This window comes from Rhinoraja longicauda, chromosome 37 (genome assembly GCF_053455715.1).
Source record: "Rhinoraja longicauda isolate Sanriku21f chromosome 37, sRhiLon1.1, whole genome shotgun sequence".
NCBI lineage: Eukaryota > Metazoa > Chordata > Chondrichthyes > Rajiformes > Arhynchobatidae > Rhinoraja > Rhinoraja longicauda.
Genome location: NC_135989.1, coordinates 15,348,508 through 15,371,177, shown reverse-complemented (window position 1 = coordinate 15,371,177; position 22,670 = coordinate 15,348,508). Strand labels below are relative to the sequence as shown.

General features: G+C 40.7%; 1 protein-coding gene across 3 annotated transcripts in view; it reads right to left on the bottom strand.

Moving 5' to 3' along the window:
• The window catches only part of slc44a2 (solute carrier family 44 member 2 (CTL2 blood group)), a 61,793-nt gene extending 42,301 nt beyond the window's left edge, over positions 1-19,492 (bottom strand). Inside the window, exon 1 of one of the 3 annotated variants that reach the window (XM_078429635.1) lies at positions 19,351-19,492. In XM_078429635.1, coding sequence (XP_078285761.1) covers positions 19,351-19,378 — 28 coding nt within the window. In that variant the 5' untranslated portion in view covers positions 19,379-19,492. Of the gene's footprint in view, positions 1-8,962; positions 9,049-19,350 lie in introns of those variants that run through there. The other 2 variants (XM_078429634.1, XM_078429637.1) reach the window with 2 other exon arrangements.
• Between the last annotated feature and the right edge of the window lie 3,178 nt (positions 19,493-22,670).

The following is a 22,670-nucleotide window of genomic DNA, read 5'->3' as shown; positions in this document are numbered from 1 at the left end:
GCTGAGTTCCCCCAGCACTTTGTGTTTTGCTCAAGATTACAACATCTGCAGCTTTTTGCATCAACCAAAAAGGGGTTTTATATGGTTCAATACATTATAGAGGGCAAAAGCACATCATTATCACCAGTTTTTCAATAATTTCTGAATTTATAATGGCACAGCATCTTTTAGCTTGAGTCAAGCAAGAGCGATCATGACTGAATTAACAGCCACCGTGGCATAGATTCGACAGGATGAGGCGTGATCAGTTATTGGAAATAAAACCGGAAATACCAGAACATCCTGTAGTTTATTCAAATGCAAATTCTCTACACATGGAGTGATCTTTTATCATCATATCATTATATATACAGCCGGAAACAGGCCTTTTCGGCCCACCAAGTCCGTGCCGCCCTTTGTTTTTACAAGCACCACCTGGTCTATGTATGTTTTTAAATATTAGACGTGGAAGTGGTCTGGGCATAGTAGGAGCTGGGAATATTATTTTTTAAAGTGGCTTGATTAACAGCAGCTTACAATTGCATCTTCTACCCTTATTTTGTTGAAAACATTACTGCTTTGCAAAGAACAGCTTTGTCAACACAGGAAACCGTTTGGTGTCAAGTTCCACCCTCCTTGTTTGCAAGTACTCAGGTAACTTATTTCAAACCTAATGCAATCTCACTTAAAAACAAACCATTATAATGCAAAAATCAGTCAAATAAATGAAATGCCCTGGAGGAGAGGCTCCACAGTGAAATCACTTTTAGTGTAGGAAAGAACTGCAGATGCTGGTTTAAAGTGAAGATAGACACAAAATGCTGGAGTAACTCAGCAGGACAGGCAGCATCTCTGGAGAGATGGAATGGGTGACGTTTCGGGTCGAGACCCTTCTTCAGACTTTTAGTTTTCAGACTATCACTTTTAGTGGTTCACTCTGAGAAGATAGGAGTTGTTTCTCAGGGGTCAAGAATTCTACTTCCTGCTGAAGTTGTTTACAATAAACTAAAAGAAGATGAAACAAGTCGATCTGACAAATAATCTGAATGCTTGAAACTATAAACTACTATAAATGAAACTATAAATCACAGTCAGAGGAAACAAAGGAAAGATATGCCAAAAGAGTTGAGGATAAATTAAGCAAGAGCAGTGGAGGAAGCAGTCAGAGGCAGGTCACAGAGTATGGAAGGGCTGGCAGGCACAACTGCTTTTACTTTAATGCAACAGGCGTCAGATGAGCGTAGAGCATAGACCAATACTTAGAATTATGATGTTATTGCAATCAGGGAAACATGGTTAAGGAAAAGGAAGGACTGTAAGCTTGTTGTTATGGGCTCAGAAGTATCATATGTGACAGGCGCAATGCCAAAGAGGAAAGCAAGTTGCACTATTGATAAGAAAGAATGTACAGTGCCCGCTATAATGTTTGGGACAAAGACCCATCAATTATTTATTTGCCTCTGTACGCCACAATTTGAGATTTGTATTAGAAAAAAATCACATGTGGTTAAAGTGCACATTGTCAGATTTTATTAAAGGCCATTTTTATACATTTTAGTTTCACCATGTAGAAATTACAGCTGTGTTTATACATGGTCCCCCTGTTTCAAGGCACCATAATGTTTGGGACACATGGCTTCATATGTCTTTTTAATTGCTCAGGTGTGTTTAATTGCCTCCTTAATGCAGGTATAAGAGAGCTCTCAGCACCTAGTCTTTCCTCCAGTCTTCCATCACTTTGGAAACTTTTATTGCTGTTTATCAACATGAGGACCAAAGTTGTGCCAATGAAAGTCAAAGAAGACATTATGAGACTGAGAAACAATAAAACTGTTAGAGATATCAGCCAAACCTTAGGCATACCAAAATCAACTGTTTGGAACATCATTAAGAAGAAAGAGAGCACTGGTGAGCTTACTAATCGCAGAGGGACTGGCAGGCCAAGGAAAACCTCCACAGCTGATGGCAGAAGAATTCTCTCTCTAATAATGAAAAATCCCCAAACACCTGTCCGACAGATCAGAAACATTATTCAGGAGTCAGGTGTGGATTTGTCAATGACCACTGTCCGCAGAAGACTTCATGAACAGAAATAGAGACTACACTGCAAGATGTAAACCACTGGTTAGCTGCAAAAATAGGATGGCCAGGTTACAGTTTGCCAAGAAGTATTTAAAAGAGCAACCACAGTTCTGGAAAAAGGTCTTCTGGACAGATGAGACGAAGATTTACTTATATCAGAGTGATGGCAAGAGCAAAGTATAGAGGAGAGAAGGAACTTCCCAAGATCCAAAGCATACCATCTCATCTGTGAAACAGGGTGGTGGGGGTGCATGGCTGCTGAAGGTGACGGCTCACTTATCTTCATTGACGATACAACTGCTGATGGTAGTAGCATAATTAATTCTGAATTGTATAGGCACATCCTATCTGCACAAATTCAAACAAATGCCTCAAAACTCATTGGCCGGCAGTTAATTCTACAGCAAGACAATGATCCCAAACATACTGCTAAGGCAATAAAGGAGTTTTTCAAAGCTCAAAATGGTCAATTCTTGAGTGGCCAAGTAATTCACCCGATCTGAACCCAATTGAGCATGCCTGTTATATGCTGAAGAGAAAGCTGAAAGGTGCTAGCCCCCAAAACAAGCATAAGCTAAAGATGGCTGTAATGTAGGCCTGGCAGAGCATCACCAGAGAAGACACCCAGCAACTGGTGATGTCCATGAATCACAGACTTCAAGCAGTCATTGCATGCAAAGGATATGCAACAAAATACTAAACATGACTACTTTCATTTATATGACATTGCTGCATCCCAAACATTATTGTGCCCTAAAATGGGGGGGACCATGTATAAACACTACTGTAATTTCTACATGGTGAAACCAAAAGTATAAAAATTAAATAATTATAAAATTTTAAAATAAATAAATCTGACAATGTGCACTTTAACCACATGTGACTTTTTTCTATTACAAATCTCAAATTGTGGAGTACAGAGGCAAATAAATAAATGATGGGTCTTTGTCCCAAATGTTATGGAGGGCACTTTAATTAAAATAATTAGTACTTAGGCAGTACTTAGAGCAAAGGAGAGAGAGAGAGTACGTAAGGGAGGTGGTGGAAGATTATTTTTCTAATTGGAAGTCTATAACTAGTGATGTACCTCAGGGATTGTTGCTGGGATCTTTGTTATTTGCAAAATACATCAACAACTTTGATTAGAATGTAGGAAGTTTGTGCATTACACGAAAGTTGCTCACCTTGGGATTGTGAGGAGGGATACAGATAAGAGGGAAAGTTGTGTTGTGAAGAGGCAGATGGTATTGAATCAAATGCGAGGAGATGCACCTTGGGAAGTCATCTGGGGTAGGATGTCCACAGTAAATGGTGGGTTACTTCATCAGATTATTTTCCCATCTTTAAGACCCTGACTTTTTCCCAAGAGATGCAGTCTAGGCTGCGATTTCCAGATTTTGTCATCTTCTGTTAATTGTCTTTTCTTCATTATACCTCGTAAGGTTCTAGGATCATCGCACTGTCGACCCAATACAATATCATAAATTGTAGGAGCAGAATGAGGACATTTGGCCCGTCTCTGGATTTTATCTATCTCTGGATTTCTGGATCTCCAGAGCATCTCTGGAGAAAAGGAAATAGGTGACGATACTTTCACCTATAACATCACCTGTTCCTTTCCTCCAGAGATGCTGCCTGACCCATTGAGTTACTCCAGCTTTTTTGTCTATCTTTTGCTTCCAGCATTGTCGGTTTTTATTTCCAGCATCTATATTTTGTTTTTGATTTTCTAAAGACTATGCTTTACATACACAGAGGCATCGTGTGCAATGCGGGAAAGTGGGGTTGACTGCGCTGCCAGCATTCAGAACATCAAAACAGAAACTAGTTCTGTTTTCACCACAAAGCCGATGTGTTCATTTTGCAGCCATTGTGGGTGATCACAGGAAGGAACTTATCCCACCCATGCAAATTAAGGCTCATAGACAAATCCAGATGCTGTACTGGTTAACTGACTGACCACCAATTATTTTTGAATGGTTCATCAACTATACCATTACTGCGCTTCTTCAGTAAACATTGGCGGAGGCCGGACCAATATTAAACTGGAGAGAACAATATCACAAAACATTAAGTTGCTTCTGTTTTTTTTTTAAAGTATATTTTATGTTTTTTGTGCATCCTCACATGAAACTTCAGCACACCCACTCAAGAGATACAAGACGGAAACAGGCCCCTCGGCCTACTGGTTCCCTGCCACCCAGTGGTCCCCGCACACTAACACTATCCTACACACTAGGGACAATTTACAATTTTACCAAGCCAAATAGCCTACATAACTGTATGTCTTTGGAGTGTGGGAGGAAACCGAAGCACCTGGAGAAAACACACAAAGGTCACGGGGAGAACGTAAAAACACCGTACAGACAGCACCTGTAGTCACGATCGAACCGGGGTCTCTGGCGCTGTAAGGCAGCAACTTTACCACTGCGCCCACATGCCGCCCTATTCTTCAACAATTCAATAGTTTTAATCACCACTTGTTTCTTACATTGTTTTCTTTCAATTTCACATTTTTGATTGAATTTATATCTCATGGATCTGCTGGAGTTCTTTGAGGAAGTTAATAGCACGATAGATAAAGGGGAAGCCTAGATTTCCAGAAGGCCTTTGATAAGGTGCCGCACGCCAAGCTGCTAGGGAAGATGTGACCTCATGGTATTGAAGGAGACACAAGCATGGATAGCGAGTTGGCTGAATGGCAAAGAGTTGCAATAAATAGTGCTTTTTCAGGTTGGCTGCCAGTGACTAGTGGAGTTCCACAAGGGTCGGTGCTGGAGCCGCTTCTCTGAACGTTGTATATATATTTTTTTTTTAACTTTATTTTTATTATTTATTTTTTTTACATACATACAAACACAAACTAAACAAACATAGGAGATGCATATTGAATGTAAATACCCTTACTTTAAGTTCCCAAAAACGGAAGAGACTCGAGTCCCGGCATTGCCTGTATTAATAATGACCATCTTTTATCAAACATGTCTGTTGTCAACTGTAACCTTGCTGTGATTTTTTCCATTATATACACATTTTTTACCCTATCTCTCCATTGCATTATGCTTGGAGGCTGTGGTTTCAACCACGAAGTTGTTATCGTCTTCTTTGCTATCAGCAGCAGGATTGTCAGTAAATGTTTCGAACTCTTATCTGTCATACTGTCAGGAATTATACCCAAAATGTAAAGTGCTGGTTCCAGAGGGAAGTTAATGCCCATAATCTGTTTAATTTCCTTTTGAATATTCTTCCAGAAATCCTGTATTTTTGGGCAATCCCAGAATATATGAGTGGAGTCCCCAACTTCTCCACACTCCCTCCAACATAAATCAGTTGTATTACTATATTTCGATGTAATGAATGCAGTATAAAAGTAACGCATTTTAACTTTCCAGTCAAATTCCCTCCATGTTGGGCTCTTAGTTAGTTTATGTCCCTCTTTAAATGATTCCTCCCACCCTTCTTCTGATATTATGATATTCGCTTCCAGTTCCCATTTTTCTTTGATATGTAAGTTGTTCTCTTTGGATTCATGTTGTAGTGCTTCATAAATTTTTGATATAATCCTTTTTTTGACTTGTCTTCCGAGAACCCCCACAACACTTCCTCTAATTTAGATGGAGTCTTGCAGATGTTCTCCCATTCCTGATGTTTCTGTAGGTAATCTCTTAGCTGTAAGAATTTGTAAAAGTCATGAGCAGGTAAATTGAATTCTTTTTGAAGTTGTGTGAATATTTTCATTGTTTGTCCCTGAAACATTTGATCTATGTATATTAGCCCTTTGTCAGCCCATCTGTCAAATCCTGAGTCCATGGTAGATGGTACAAAGTCTGGGTTTTTTGCTATTCTAGTCGCCCTGCTTACAGAATTTGACAGCTTCAGCTTCTTTCTTACTGCTGACCAGATTTTCATTGTTACCCTAATCCACTCGTTGCCCATCCTGAGCCTCTTCAGGGCCTTCTCGTTTAAAAATGGGAGTGATTCTAAAGGCAAATTTTTACAAGCGTTTTGCTCCATCTCCACCCACATTGAATCTTTCTCTTTAGTGGTCCACATGATTAAGGCTCTGAGTTGCGTTGCCCAATAATAATTTCTTAAATTAGGCAAGTTCAACCCTCCCTTTTCTTTTTTGCTAAGAAGCGTCTTGTATTTAATTCTTGCTTTTTTACTTTGCCATAAGAATTTCGATATAATTTTATCCAGTTTTTTTAGAAAAGCTCCCGAGATCATAATAGGCAACGATTGGAACAAAAACAACAGTCTTGGCAATATATTCATTCTGACTGTTTCTACTCTTCCCACCAGAGTCAACGGTAAAATCTCCCATCCAGCCAAATCATCCTTTATCTCAGATATCAGTTTCCCATAATTAGCTTCAAATAGCTGTGCTGTATTCGAAGTGATAATTATACCAAGGTATCTAAACCCTTTTTTGGTCCATTTAAAATGGACTTTTTCTTTAAGTTCCACTGGACAATCTCCTGAGAGCATCATTGCTATTGATTTGGCTTCATTTGTCAAATATCCTGATATTTCACCATATTCTTTTAGGTTATCTAGTAGAGCTGGTATAGACGTGGAGGGCTCCACTATGTATGTTAATAAATCGTCCGCAAATAATGACGTCTTGTGTTCTATGCCCCCTTCATCTTTTATTCCTTTAATGTTTTTATTTTGTCTTATTGACTCTGCTAACGGTTCCATACTTGCAGCAAACTGTAGCGGGCTCAGGCAATCTCCTTGCCTGACTCCTCTTTTGAGGTAGAAGAAGTCTGAGCAGCAGCCATTAATTCTGATCCGTGATTTGGGATTTTTATAAACAATTCTTACCCAGTCTATAAACGTTGAGTGAAACCCAAAAACCTTCAATGTTTGATATAAAAAGTTCCATTTCACACGGTCAAACGCTTTTTGTGCATCTAGGCTAAGCAGCATGGTAGGTCTGGGATTATTTTTAGCACATGATATAAGATTTAGTGTTCTCCTGATATTGTTAGCCCCCTGTCTCCCCGGGATAAACCCCGTTTGATCTGGCTTGATTAATTTAGTTATATGTTGTTGCATTCTCTGTGCTAGTATGCTTGTTAATATTTTTAAATCATTACAGAGCAAGCTGACCGGTCTATATCCCTCACATGAAGTCGGATCTTTGCCCTCCTTATGTAATACGGAAATTATGGCTTCTGACCAAGTATCTGGGCGGTTTCCTGTGAACGTTGTATATTAAGGGGATTGAAGGCTTTGTGGCCAAGTTTGCAGATAATGCTAAGATAGGTGGAGGGGCAGGCAGTGTAGAGGAAGCAAGGACTCTGCAGAAGGACTTGGACAGGTTAGGAGAGTGGGCAGAGAAGTTGCAGAAATTCAGCATAGCAAAGTGCAGAGTCGTGCATTTTGGTAATAAGAATAAAGGCGTAGATTATTTTCTAAATGGGGAGAGAATCCAGAAATCAGAGGTTCAAAGGTGCAAAAGTTAATTTGCAAGTCGAATCGGTAGTAAGGAAGGCAAATTCAATGCTAGCATTTATATCAAGAGGACTGGAATGCAAAAACAGAGATGGAACGCTGAAGCTCTATAAGGTCAGGCCGCATTTGGAGTACTGTGAGCAAATTTGGGCCCCATATCTGAGGAAGGATGTGCTGGCTCTGGAGAGGGTCCAGAGGAGATTTACAAGAATGATTCCAGGAATGAGTGGGTTAGCATATGATGAGCGTTTGACAACACTGGGCCTCTACTTGCTGGAGTTTAGAAGGCTGAGGGGGGACCTCATTGCAACTTACAGAATAATGAAAGGCATAGATAGAGTGGATGTGGAAAGGATGTTTCCACTGGTGGGAGAGTCTAGGCCACAGCCTCAGAATTAAAGGGTGAGGAGGAACTTCTTTAGTCAGAGGGTAGTTAATCTATGGAACTCATTGCCACAGAGGGCTGTGGAGGCCAAGTTCATGGATATTTTTAAGGCAGAGTTCTTGATTAGAACGAATGTCAAGGGTTATGGGGAGAAGGCAGGAAAATAGAATTAGCGCGGAGTAGACTCGATGGGCCAAATGGATAATTCTACTCCTATAACTTGTGAACTTGTATCTCTAGATTACTAATTCGGTGACTTAACTGCTATGGCAACATCATACCCGCCCTGTAAGTACATGTTATGAAGTTTAGGTGGGACTAAACATACGAAACAGGAAATCCATAAGTATAAAAAGAAAGCTCAACTCAAAAAACAAGATCAGTTCACCTGGTGATCTGTATACTATAACATCCCTCACAACACAGTAGTTCAAGATAAATCAATTATTGCTCACGAACTCTGAATCTAAGAACTAATCAGCCCTCAAACACCTCTAGCAATGACATTCTGAAGAAGGGTCTCGACCGAAACGTCACCCATTCCTTCTCCCCTGAGATACTGCCTGACCTGCTGAGTTACTCCAGCATTTTGTGAATAAATACCTTCGATTTGTACCAGCATCTGCAGTTATTTTCTTATATATATTCTCTTACATTACTACTGCAGATCAGGAAACTCCCCAAGTGCCTCTATTAACGTCTGGCTGCATAGTCTCATGCAAAAACTAAGGAGTTTCTGTGCAATTTAAAATAGTTCATAATCAAGTTCATTATGTGCACCTTTTATTTCAGTACAGTTACTTTTAATTATAATTTAAGGCCCAGTTTACCTCCATAGCAAAACTGAATTAATGTGATCAAGCCACCTACTATCTTACGAACATAAAACAGCATTGCTCGAGTGCTCCATTGCAGGAAGCACGCCAGACCAGGCCTGTATCTAACTTGCACAATCTGCACTTCAGGCTCTACAGCACACAAAGAGCAAAAAGCACTCAAAGTATCAACAAACAGCAAGAATCAATCGCGATAGGCAGAAGACCCATAAAATATTACCATATTTTCCATAGAAATTCTCATCCTGGGCCATACTCTCAGACTACAAATGCTTCACACCACGCTCAGGCTGTGCACTCACTGCAATTAAGAGGCGTGTCGTGTTGTATCCTGTATCTCTGCTGTCCTTTCAGAGTACTGACTGGTTTAACTGGTAACTCGGTAAATAAAGGCACATTAAATTAAAGAGGCACTGCCCCAAAGGTGATTCATTTTATTATCAAGTTAGAGGCAGCTTTTTAAAAAACATATTACATTTTATTTCTTAACAAAAGCTCAAATACATAGATCACATCCAAAAGCAGTGCAACAATTCTCTCCTCAATACATTTGCAGTGAATACTTAAAATAGAAAAATACACTTTGGAACCTCTGATACACTGAAAAACAATTTGGGGTTGACTTTATGTGATAATCTTTCACCATTAGTCTCTTCTGAAACTTCGAGTGCACTAATTAGCAACACTCAGCGGGCAAGTCTTAGTCACAGATTATGTCTTCATTCCAAGATAGAGCCCACAGAGCACATTACCTCTGTTCGTAAAACACAAAATGTTGGACTGACTCAGGAGTTCAGGCATCATCTCTGGAGGACATGGATAGGTGAGGTTTCAGGTCAGGACCCTTCTTCAGACTGTCCTGACCCAAAGCATCACCTATCCATCTCCGGAGATGCTACCCACCCGCTGTTACTCCAGCACTTTGTTCCAGCACCTGCACTTCCTTGCATCTCCATCTTGCCACTGTTAGTTATTGAGCCATTCAGCATACATACCAGCATACCTCCACACCATCAGTGGAAATAAATTATTCCATTAAAATAATAATAATAATAATAATAATGCATTACATTTATATAGCGCTTTTCTAGAAACCCAAAGACGCTTTACATATTAGATCTAACATAAAGATAAATAAATAAACAAACAGAAAGGGATGAATAAGGTGGAGCGGCGGTCAATGATTGAAGGCGGTGTTGAACAAGTGAGACTTCAGTGATCTTTTAAATGTGGTGAGTGAGGAGGAGTCTCTGACGGTTTGGGGTAGTGAGTTCCAGAGGGTGGGAGCAGCGATGGAGAAAGCCCTGTCCCCCCAGGATCTGAGTTTGGTCCGGATGGGGGGGGACAGGAGGTTAGCAGCAGCAGAGCGGAGGGTGCGGGTGGGAGTGTGTCTGTGGAGGAGGTCAGTCAGGTAGGGTGGGGCCAGGTTATGGAGGGCTTTGTAGGTCACGAGGAGGATTTTGTACTGGATTCTCTGGGGGATGGGGAGCCAGTGGAGTTTGTAGAGGACAGGGGTGATATGGTCACGGGTCGGGGAGTGGGTGAGTAGACAGGCAGCTGAGTTCTGGATGTATTGGAGTTTATTGATGATTTTATAAAAGATATACAAATCTTATCATTGGCTTAATCTCAAGGGCAATTTGTGAGGAAATCAAGGCACTGAAGGGTCTCGACCCGAAACGTCGCCCATTCCTTCTCTCCTGAGATGCTGCCTGACCTGCTGAGTTACTCCAGCATTTTGTGAATAAAAACCTTTGATTTGTACCAGCATCTGCAGTTATTTTCTTACACCATTAAAAAGATTGCACCATTATTCAGGATATATCACCATTATTCAGGATATATCATGGTGCCGGTCAATCAATTATGGCAATACAACAAGTTTCCAAAGGCAACAAATGGGGGCAAGAGATAGATAGCTGTGGCAGATAGGATGAAGGAGAAATACATGAAGAGGGGGAACTTGGGGAAGTTAATGGAAATACCTTGAAGACAATCGCATTACAGTCCCAGAGGTGTTGGACGTACGAAGAAAGATAAATCTCCCAGGACTGATCAGATATATCCAAGAACCATGTGGGAAGTTAGAGAAGAAATTGCAGGAGTCATGACTGAGATACACAAAGCATCATTAGACACGGGTGAGGTGCTGGAAGGTTGAAGGGTGGCGGATATTTGTGCCTCTATTTAAGAAGGGTTGCAATATCTGGGAACTGTAGATCACTAAGCCTAACATCTATGGTAGGAAAGGTACTGGAGAGGATTCCACGGGAGAAGATATACCCATTTGGAAAAACAAGAGTGAATTAGGGATCGTCAACATATTTTTTATGCGTGCAGATGTGCACAAATTTGATTTTTTGATGAAGTAACCACTAAGGTTGATGAAGAAAGGGCCATAGACGTAACCCATATGGACTTCAGCACGGCCTTTGATAAGATTCTGCATGGTACACTGCCCTGAAAGGTTTGATTGCATGGTTAGCTAGAATTACAGTGGGACGGTTATCAGGTGGGCTGAAGAATGGCTGATGGAGTTTAATTCTATAGGGTGTTCAACATAAAACAGGAGCAAGCCTAAGATTATAACCATAGGAGGACCTGCTTTTTAAATCTTTATCTAACTTCCTCCATTTTCTATGTACAACCTCATCTCTCTGGTTGTTGACAGTCAAACAATGGGCAGTAATCAATAATCAAAGGGATGCAAGTTCAAAAAGGAGATATGTAGGGTTAACACACACACGAACACACACGCACAAACACACACGAACACATGAGAACACACACACAAGAACACACACAATGCCAGGGGTGGTGATGGAAGCAGATACAATATGACATTTAAGAGTTTTTTAGATAGACACACGGGTATGCAGGGAATGAGGGGATATAGATCACATGTAGGCAGAGGAGATTCATTTAATTTGGCATCTTGTTTGGCACAGACATTGTGGACTGAAGGGACTGTTCCTGTGCTGTAATGTTCTAAGTCATGGACATTTGGATCTTTAAAAGTTTGCATCAGAAACTTAAAAGAGGACAACTTGTACGTTATTATCCTTGATGTACTGTCCAATTATAACAATTATGCAGTTGAAGGTTCCTGTGGAGACCAGCAGCTGGAAAGTTTTCAACAGTCATGGGAGGAGCTGCAAGAACTCCTGATATGAACTCATGAACTCAGGATCGCAAGGAAGAGAATTTGTAGTGCGGGACAGCTGTTGGTAAGAGGTGACTTACTTAATATCTTAACTCAGGGAAACCGGAACTAGCCCCCTAGCAGAAGAATTCCCAGGCCCCAAGCACCATTTATCATTGTCTTCTAATCAAATTAGCTGTCTGTATCCACAAGCTTGACAGTTATATAAATAGTGCCTATGAGATTCTCAAGTCCAATAAGAATAAGCAATTTGTTCTCAATTCTCGATAGCCAGTCCAGGATCATAACATTAAGTGGTCAACTTACTGCTGTGAAACTTTAAGCAGCAAGAATAGACCAAAAAGCAATATATCCCAGAAATTTAATTTCACAACTATTGCTGAGCAATGTATGGTGTAAACACCCAGTCAGATTTAGAGAAAAATGATGTGTGCCTCAACAACAAATATTAAAAACACTACCAAGGTTGGTTACACCCAGAATCATGCGGAGATGGGAATTATTGCATTCCCTGATGGGAGTTGCACAAAAATACTCTGATGTCACTATTCTGTTGGGCTGACCACAAGAGAAGGCATTAAATCTTAAAGGAACTCTTCTCATGACAGCTTTTTTTTTTTTTTAATTGAAATAAACTTTATTCGTCATAAAAATATATATCAACCAAAAAACTATAAAAAGCTTTTAATGGATTCTTATTGTCTAATATTCAATCTTGCTGGTGTTATACTCAATAGTGTTAGCACCTCCCACCCCCTCCCCCCCTCATGGGCTCTGCAAGGTAGAGGGGGAAAAATGGTGGCCACCCTGTCTGAAATTCGGCCTAACAAGTCCACAAAGACCATTAACTACCTGTACAGTAGTTATAGGTTATCCCTTTCGTATCCTACACACTAGGGTCAATTTACAATAGATGGTTAACCTGAGATAGACACAAAATGCTGGAGTAACTTAGCGGGACAAGCAGCATCTCTGGAGAGAAGGAATGGGTAACGTTTCAGGTTGAGACCCTTCTTCAGACGTAGAAACTTGCACGTCTTTGGAACGCGGGAGAACGTACAAACTCCGCACAGACAGCACACATAGTCAGGCTCGAACCCAGGTCTCTGGTGCTGTGAGGTAACAGCTCTTCGGTTGCAACACCCCAGATAATTTGATGTCATTGAATATGGAAGGGATGTTGTCCAACTGCTGGAGAGAGCACTATTCACATCCTGAACTGGAGAATATAAATGCGAGAATGGCTGAATACTTTTCTGTAGTTCTGCAGAGGGAATTTTCAAACTGAAACCATCTGGAATTTGAGAAGTATCCAAAAATGAAGTGCGAGGTTCAGTCCTGCCAAACCCTTCAGTAATTGGTTGTAACTAGAAAATTGAGTGTTATCAGTATAACTATTAATTTCAGCACGATTTCTCCTCCAACATTAATACAGTGTAGAGATATCAGCACAACGTGAGAAAGATTGATAATCTTTAGCCAATGAATGGAAAGCTCACAATGTGCAAACATCCCTTTAGTATTTTCCTCAAACTGTTTCCTAATGAAGTCACAGCATCTGTCAAGAATTTCCTGTCCACGCCTCCCTGGTTGCAGTTCCAATAAGTGGACTAAAGATAGTGCAGCACATTTATTTTTCAATTTCACAAATAACTATATTTGTATTAAAAATATATACAAATACCACAAAATCAGAGCAGGGTTGCTTAAGTTTGGTTTTGTTTTACTCACAATGTCTTTTGCTCTATACAGCAATGATAATAATAATAATAATACATTACATTTGTATAGCGCTTTTCTGGAAACTCAAAGACGCTTTACAGGGTAAATAAAACATAAAAATAATTAAATAAACGAACAGAAAAGGAAGAATAAGGTGAAGCGACGGTCAGTGGTTGAAGGCAGTGTTGAACAGGTGAGACTTCAGTGATGTTTTGAATGTGGTGAGTGAGGAGGAGTCTCTGATGGTTTGAGGTAGTGAGTTCCAGAGGGTGGGAGCAGCGATGGAGAAAGCCCTGTAAAGTCAGTCCCTTGTGTCTGGGATAGAACTAATGTGCGGGTGATCACTGCTCAGTGTGGACTCGGTGGGTGGAAGGACCTGTCTCCACACTTTATCTCTAAATTAAACCAATCTCTAGATGTGGCCCTTGTGGCTAAAGGGATCAGGGGGTATGGAGAGATGGCAGGTACAGGTTACTGAGTTGGATGATCAGCCATGATCATATTGAATGGCGGTGCAGGCTCGAAGGGCCGAATGGCCTACTCCTGCACCTATTTTCTATGTTTCTATGCTCAGAAGATTACATTCCACAATTTCACTTAACTAATTTGTGAACTTCTGTCAAAGGGAATAACTAATTAATATTCCCATTATACACAACTCTCCAGTCACGATCGCAAAGCGAGGAGCAGAGTATGTGATTCCTTGTTTAAAATGGTCCTCACGAGGTTTTCAATACTGCCACATTAGTTTTAGTTTTAGAGATACAGCACCGAAACTGGCCGTTCGGCCCACAAAGTCTGCACCAACCACGACCCCCACACATTAACACTATCCTACACACATTAGGGACAATTTACCATTTCTACCAAGCCAATTAACCCCTACAAACCTGTACATCTTTGGAGTGTGGGAGGAACCCGAAGATCTCAGAGAATACCCACGTAGGTCATGGGGAGAATGTACAAACTCCCTACAGTCCATAGTCTTTTAAGTCCTGGCGATTCATGTGCTCATCCAGATACTTGTTAAATCCAAGTATCTGCCTTCACATCTTCTCAGGCAGTGCTGACGATGATGTGTCAGCATTGTCGTCACATGCTACACTGTGCAACAACGCTGTGAGCAACGTTTTCTTTTGCTCAGATCCCCTCACTATCAATTCCATCTGTACCTAGCCTAGATTATATTTAAAATGGCACAATCACTGTGAAGGACGTAACAAACAATAATACGGCAGTGTGCAGGAAGGTACTGCAGATGCTGAATAATACAGTAGGACTGGACTCTCAGAGTAACTTTGGAGGAAGCAATGCTGTAACAGCCTGGCAGCAGCAAGCACTTTACAATGAATATCATCTCACTGCGATAATGCATTTTAGGCAGTGCTCTCAGATGCTCACGAGATTTATTAGGTTGTTAAAAAGACTTGTCCATTTCAGATTTAATTTAATTAACAAATGTAATAATTTAATATCATCAGGAACACAGAACTGACATCAGCAGCTAAATGAAGGCATGAAGTAATGCATGCATTGGTAAACAAGTCCAGCATTAACTCTCAAGCTTGGTCAGAAATGACATTGAATTGTTAATTGATCAGATAGAAATTTAGTTTAGTTTAGAGATACAGCATGGAAACAGGCCCTTCAGCCCTTCTGCTGGTTGAGTCCATGCCAGCGATCCCCGCACACTAACACTATCCTACACACACTATGGACAATTTACAATTTTACCAAGCTAATTAACCTACAAACCTGCACGATTTTGGAGTGTGGGAGAAAACCGGAGCACCCGGTGAAAACCCACGCAGGTCACGGGGAGAACTTACAAATTCCGTACTGACAGCACCCGTAGTCAGAATCAAACCTGGGTTTCTGGCGCTGCAAGGCAGCAACTCTACTGCTGCACACACCGTACCACCCCGACAGGATTGCCGGGATCTGTTATACAAAATGTGCAGAGAGCTAACTGAGCTGGTAAATCTACACAGATCACAATAAAAATGCTTTAAACCAAATGTTGGAAAATGATTTTAAAAGACATTTGTCTGAATTAACTCTCCTTCCTTTAATGAAAAGCCAGTAACCTACCGTACTAAGCTCCATCCCTGCTAACCAACAGCAGCTATGCATTCATACACCATTACCTTCATGTTAGTCTGTATACATCCTAGTAATTGTTGCTGTTTCAGAATCCATCTCACAAACTGCAATAGTTCAGAGAGAAGGAGCATCATATTCCAGATAACTAAAGATGACCGATAAATGGCAGCCTTTCCAACATTACTCAAATACCAAGAACACAACTAATCAACGGTAGATAGACACAAAATGCTGGAGTAACTCAGCGGGACAGGCAGCGTCTCTGGAGAGAAGAATGGGAGACGCTTTGGGCGAGACCCTTCTTCAGACTGAGCCAATCAATTGTTACCAGCACCCACTGTGGAGAAACCTATACAGAACCAAAGACAGCACTGAAGCTCACAGATAAAAGATGAAGTTCATTTCATTGTTTAAGCCCCAGCTCAGTTACATTAGTGCACGTAATTTCTTCCTGCCGCTTGTGTTGGACCGGAATCCAAATGTTTCAGTAACTCCACTGGGACGATCTATAAAATATGAACATCGATTAAAACTCGGATCTTCAACTTTATTCTGTCACTTTGGGATTTTTTCTAAACATCCTGCTGTTGAGGTCAATTGCAATTTGAAAAAAACAACGTTAATATTGCAAACAGATGAAAAAATAAAAGCAAAGGCATTTAAAGAGCAAATATGCTAGTTTGGCAAAGACATTTTTCTCTTCTATTCTGAATTAAGATTCTTTCTCCCCTGTCACCAACCTCACTGCTGGCCTCTTTCTGAGCACAATTTCTTTCTAATCAAGCAAGACCAAAGAGCCTTTAGAGAATTATATTGATGTGCACTACAGCTGATGAGATAATCTTCACAGAGATTAATATTTAATCACCACCCTAATCATATCATATCATATCATATATATACAGCGCGGAAACAGGCCTTTTCGGCCCACCAAGTCCGCGCCGCCCAGCGATCCCCGCACATTAACACTATCCTACACCCACCAGGGACAATTTTTACATCTACCCAGTCAATTAACCTACATACCTGTACGTCTTTGGAGTGTGGGAGGAAACCGAAGATCTCGGAGAAAACCCACGCAGGTCACGGGGAGAACGTACAAACTCCTTACAGTGCAGCACCCGTAGTCAGGATCGAACCTGAGTCTCCGGCGTTGCATTCGCTGTAAAGCAGCAACTCTACCGCTGCGCTACCGTGCCGTCTTGGGTTCTTTTTTTTTTTGTGTGACTGCTGGTAACGTAATTTCGTTCAGTACCTCGGTACCGAATGACAAATAAAGCTCTGTATTCTGTATATATTCAACACAAGAGGTCCAATGCCCCAGTGCAGAATCGCAGTGGCCAGAACCTCTTGTGAAATGTTGCAAATAGCTATCTCCCCCTCCGCACAAAGCAGTTACGCACCACGATCTCAAGTTTATAGAGTGTGAAATAAGAGACCACTCAGGAGTGCAAAGGATGAGTAAGACCTAATGCTAACAAAGACATGGATGAAGGTTTCAGTAGGGGATGGGCTAAGACAGAAGCAGAGTAGGGCAGTGTTATGTCTTATTCCTCCACTGAAATCTAAATTATTTAAGAGGCTCTCTTCCTACACTTTAGTGATTTCAAACACATGAAACACCAAACAAAATGTCTGCAGAAAATATTGCATTGGATTTAAATATTAACCCCTTGCAAGCATTAAGACACTTTACAGACAGCATTCTAAACAAATGTGCTGCGGCTGCCAACACACACCCTCAAGTTGAGTCATGTCTTCAGTTGACTCACACACAGTTAATATTCCAATTAAATGTTTATCAATGGCCCCATATTTGAGTCGCTTCCTCACCCTTGTCTGCATTGTTTAATTGGTCATATCCAGAGCACAATAGCAAGCAAACAGAAACCTCTCAATTGTCCACGTCTAATAAAAGAGAAAATTAGCCAAGGCATCAGCTCCTGGTTATTATCTGGTGACCAAATGAACAAGTTTAAAGGCGAGGGGGAACTGGACTCATCCTCATCCTTTCACGATAAACAGAGCTACTCCTTTTCACGCCTGAATCTACAAATGAAGTTTTGTCACCTACGTTTACATATTCTGTTGTGCTGCTGCAAGTAAGAATTTCATTGTTCTATCTGGGACATATGACAATCAAATACTCTTGACTTACATAAAGTGTGAAAAAGAGATTGGTCCCAGTGGAACAGCATACCAGCAAGAAACTATACTTTTAGGACAGGACAAAGATTGACAGAAAAAAATCCACTTAACACTTACAAGCAGGTTTGTTAAATAAACGATGCAATCAGGAAAATGCATTCCTTATGATTACCAGGTATTCAAAAATATATAGTAATCATACGTGAAGGAACAAGATTGAGCAAGTGCAGACAAGCACTTTTGGAGGAACTTTTTCTTTGGATCTCAGGCTCCATTTCATGTTGGTGCAGTCACCTTGAATCAGGGAAGCAAGAAACAAAAAACACCCATCCCAAATGAAAATGCTTCAATAAAACAAACCCATAGTCTGTGGCTCAGATAACAGATCCACGGATTCCAATATCTCGTACTCTCAAGATGTCAACCACATAGCCACAAATAAATTTGAGCTCTCTGCTTATTTAATTTCTTTACAATAAAACATTGCTTTACTTCTGCATCAACATCAATCAATGACCAACTTTATTGAATCTGTGACAGCTCATTGAACCTTAAGTGTTTAAATGATACTCAAATGATACCAATGAGGTACTCATTGACATGTTATTGTGCAGTTTGTCACACAGAGTGTTTAAAGGGTTCACTGTTCACAAATTTTTCTTTAAATTTCTCCCATATACAAGACATGTTTTCTTAAAAAATATGTACATAGTGAAAATGGATTAGCACTTTGAGCTGGAAGAAGATTCAGAAAGTAAAACAATTATCATCTTTTCCGTTTCACTCTGCATCCTGGCCAAAACTAAACCCTGAAATCAATCTCTTCGCCAGCCAACAAAACTGGGTAATCATGCCTGAGAACTATTAAATACTAACACAGGAACAAGACGGAACTTCTTATGAAGTAAATACCAATACTGAAAGACGAGCTTATCGACCACCTGTTGATATCCTGATTAAATCCTCACTGGGATGCGCCATGTGCCTATCCTTATTTAGCAACATCATACACATGTTATTTGCAAATGAGTGAATGTTTCTGTCAACATTTTGTTTTTGTAGCGTCCAAATAAGATTATGAAAATACATGTTTCCAACACGATTTTCTACGGTTGAATAAAAAGCTTGCAAAAGTATTGCATCTCAACAAGTTCCCTTCCTTGTCTTGAGCTGGGGTTCACTGTTGATATAAACTGTAAAAGGTCCTTATTTAACCACTGAGCCAGGCTCAAGCTACTGGATGGTATATGTGTGATTCCCCCACAACCTGGGGATTGGTGGGCCCCACAACCTGGGGATTGGTGGGCCCCACAACCTGGGGATTGGTGGGCCCCACAACCTGGGGATTGGTGGGCCCCACAACCTGGGGATTGGTGGGCCCCACAACCTGGGGAAGGGCGGCAGCCGCCCAACCCCGCTGGACATGACCGCTTTAAGGGGCACGCCACCGGTTTTTTTTTTCTCTCGCTCACCGAAGTCAGGCTGCTCTCCGGTGCCCATGGCGCCTGCTGCTGCTGTTCTTGTTGTTGCTGCTGCTGTTCTTGTTCTTCCTGCTGCTGTTGTTCTTGTTGTTGTTGCTGCTGCTTCTCCCCTCCTCAGCCGCCGCCCGCTTTCTCCTCAGAACCGAGCCGCACGCCCCCACCCCGCACCCTTCCCGCCCCGGTTGCCACAGCAACCGCGCACAGGCCCGCCCTGCCCCCCCTCCCCGGCCAATCACAGGGCGCACCTCCAGCGATTGACATCCGCCCTAAGCAATCACCGGGCGGAGGGGGCGGGACCAGACGGGATATGCCCCTGTCCCGTTATGTGGCTGGAATGTCAGTCACAGAGTGATTGATGCCCCTTCAGCCCAACTTAACTGGGAATTAACCTAGAATTAACCTATGCCCTCTGGTCCTTGATTCACCTACTCTGGGCAAGAGGCCCTATGCATCTACCCGATCTATTCCTCTCATGAATGTGTCAATGCTGTTCAGAAGAATGCAAGCTCTGATAAGACGTATGTGCCTTTTTGAAGGGGTTCAGCCTGCATAACTGAGTGACATCGTGGGCTCCACCTTTCTTTGATCATCCTTGCTGGCTTTGATTTGTCCTTTGTATCTCCATACCTCTAGTTTCCCTCTCCCCCGACTCAGTCTGAAGAAGGGTCTCAAGGCGGGACTATCATATGTTGAAAGACTGGAGCGACTAGGCTTGTATACACTGGAATTTAGAAGGATGAGAGGGGTTCTTATCGAAACGTATAAGATTATTAAGGGGTTGGACACGTTAGAGGCAGGAAACATGCTCCCAATGTTGGGGGAGTCCAGAACAAGGGGCCACAGTTTAAGAATAAGGGGTAGGCCATTTAGAACTGAGATGAAGAAAAACTTTTTCAGTCAGAGAGTTGTGAATCTGTGGAATTCTCTGCCTCAGAAGGCAGTGGAGGCCAATTCTCTGAATGCATTCAAGAGAGAGCTGGATAGAGCTCTTAAAGATAGCGGAGTCAGGGGTATGGGGAGAAGGCAGGAACGGGGTACTGATTGAGAATGATCAGCCATGATCACATTGAATGGTGGTGCTGGCTCGAAGGGCCGAATGGCCTCCTCCTGCACCTATTGTCTATTGTCTATTGTCTAATCTGAATGTCATCTATTATTTTTCTCCAGAGATGCTGTCTGACCTGCTGAGTTACTCCAGCATTTTGTGCCTACCTTGAGTGACATTGCCTTTTGTGTTGGATGTCCAGCACAGGGAGATAATGTTGCTGGGAGACAATTGGCTGGGTGACTCTGGTGTGCTGGAAATTTGCAGGTCTACGGGCAAGGAGCTATTCACAATCAGGCTTAAGCACAGAGGAATACGCTGATAGTTTGGTGGGATTATTACAAAATATGTATGGGGAAAAAGTCTGCAGAATAAGGCCTTGTGGCCACTACATACAAAGAAGCTTATATTTAACCACATTCTCTCCCGGACTGGAAAGAGAGTATATACAAGAAAAATTGATGTCCTGCTGACTTAATGTACTGTTATGTACATTAAGTCACCAGGACATCAATTTTCTTTAAGTACTTAATGTAATGAACTGCAAATTTTACACCCAAATACTATTTTGTAAATAGTACAAATATTTACAATAAATTAAGATTATTATGCAGAGAATTATATAGATTCTACATTACAATTGGAGGTTATCAAGCTGTGTTTCATTTTCAAGTTTTTGTTGCATCTCTGCCAGTGATTTTTGGACTACAATTTAGCTAAGAATTTAAAAACTCTTAATCCTTTGGTATTGTCTTTACTCTGCATTTATTCATTATTTTACTAATAGAAATGACGTCTCACTACTTCCATAAAAAAATTATTTGCTTTAACCTTCCCAGCTCTACTTATCTATATCTCACATCAGGAAAACAGCTTGTGATCAGCAGACTAGCTTCCTATCTTCCATCTACAATGAATGATGATCATTATTCATAATGTTATCTGTAAAATAATTTGAGCTGCCTTAGAGAAAGGCATCCTTGCAAGGCTAAGGCATCTTTCCACTCTATGGTGCTTTACCACCAATTAAATCTTTCTTCGGTATTCTGTGCTAACGTAAACAACTTGTGTGCCACAAGCTTCCATACAAACAATATTGAGGAATAAATGTAAGCCAGAACACTGAGTTGAACTTTGCTGCTCTGCTTAAAAATAATGCATTTCAGGAAATAACATTCCCTGTTTCCCTCATGACTTCCTCCAAGCAGAGCGAACAGAGCCTTGACTTATCATCGAGAATACAGCATCGTAGCTGCTCTACATTATTGGCCTACATTTTAGTGCTTCATTATCTGGTGTGGTATTTGATCAAACAACTTTCATATGTATAGGAAAGAAAGAACTAAGTGATGAAAGCTAAGCTATAAACAAAGTACCGATCCACAAATAGTTCCCAAAGATGATCAATTTAAGTTATATTTAGAGATGTAAGATTGGGATTAACTCAAAATAAAGGGATGCGAGCTGAATCTTCTACTTGTGGAAGAGTGATCCATATTTCTACCATCATTGGCATGAATACTCAATTTCTAAATCTTCACCTAAATGACATGGCTCTTATTTTCAATTTCAGCTACTTTAAAATCTTTTCCTGTTTTCTCATTTAAGATGCTTTTTAATTCTGAACTTTTGCTCTGTTTTGATAATGGTCTAGTTAATTATCTTGGGAATGCTGATTATGGTAAAGATGTTATAATAATATGCATTGTTGTTGATAAGCTAAATAGGTTGTTTTGTACTATTGTATTTACTGATGCTATGCAATACTTATTGACAACTATCTTTATACTCATACTGAAATATTAATTGTAAATCACAGGAGACAGTGCAAATATATTTGAGTTGTGTTCATTACACATGAGTGTTAGGATACCTTTAAGAACTGTATCTTAAGGGATAACTTGGATATTGTTTAACCAAATATTACTGTTAAGAGTTACTGCCGTAAATAAACAATGTTCTGCTTATCACTCTACATTACCTGATTGCTGATGTTTTCAGAAATTCAAAAACAAACACAAAGTGTATAAATTTACTTTTTTTGCATAGTGCCTGTGGTAACTCCACTAAATTAAAATGTATATATATATATACAATACATCTTTATTGTCATTGTACAGGGGGTACAATGAGATTGGGAATGCGACTTCCATACGATGCAATAAATTAATGAGCTAATCAGCATAAATTTAGACAACCCAGTGAAACAAAATTAGAACGTTTTAAAACAGAATAAAGTCCAAGTAGGTCTGTGCCGGTTCGCTGT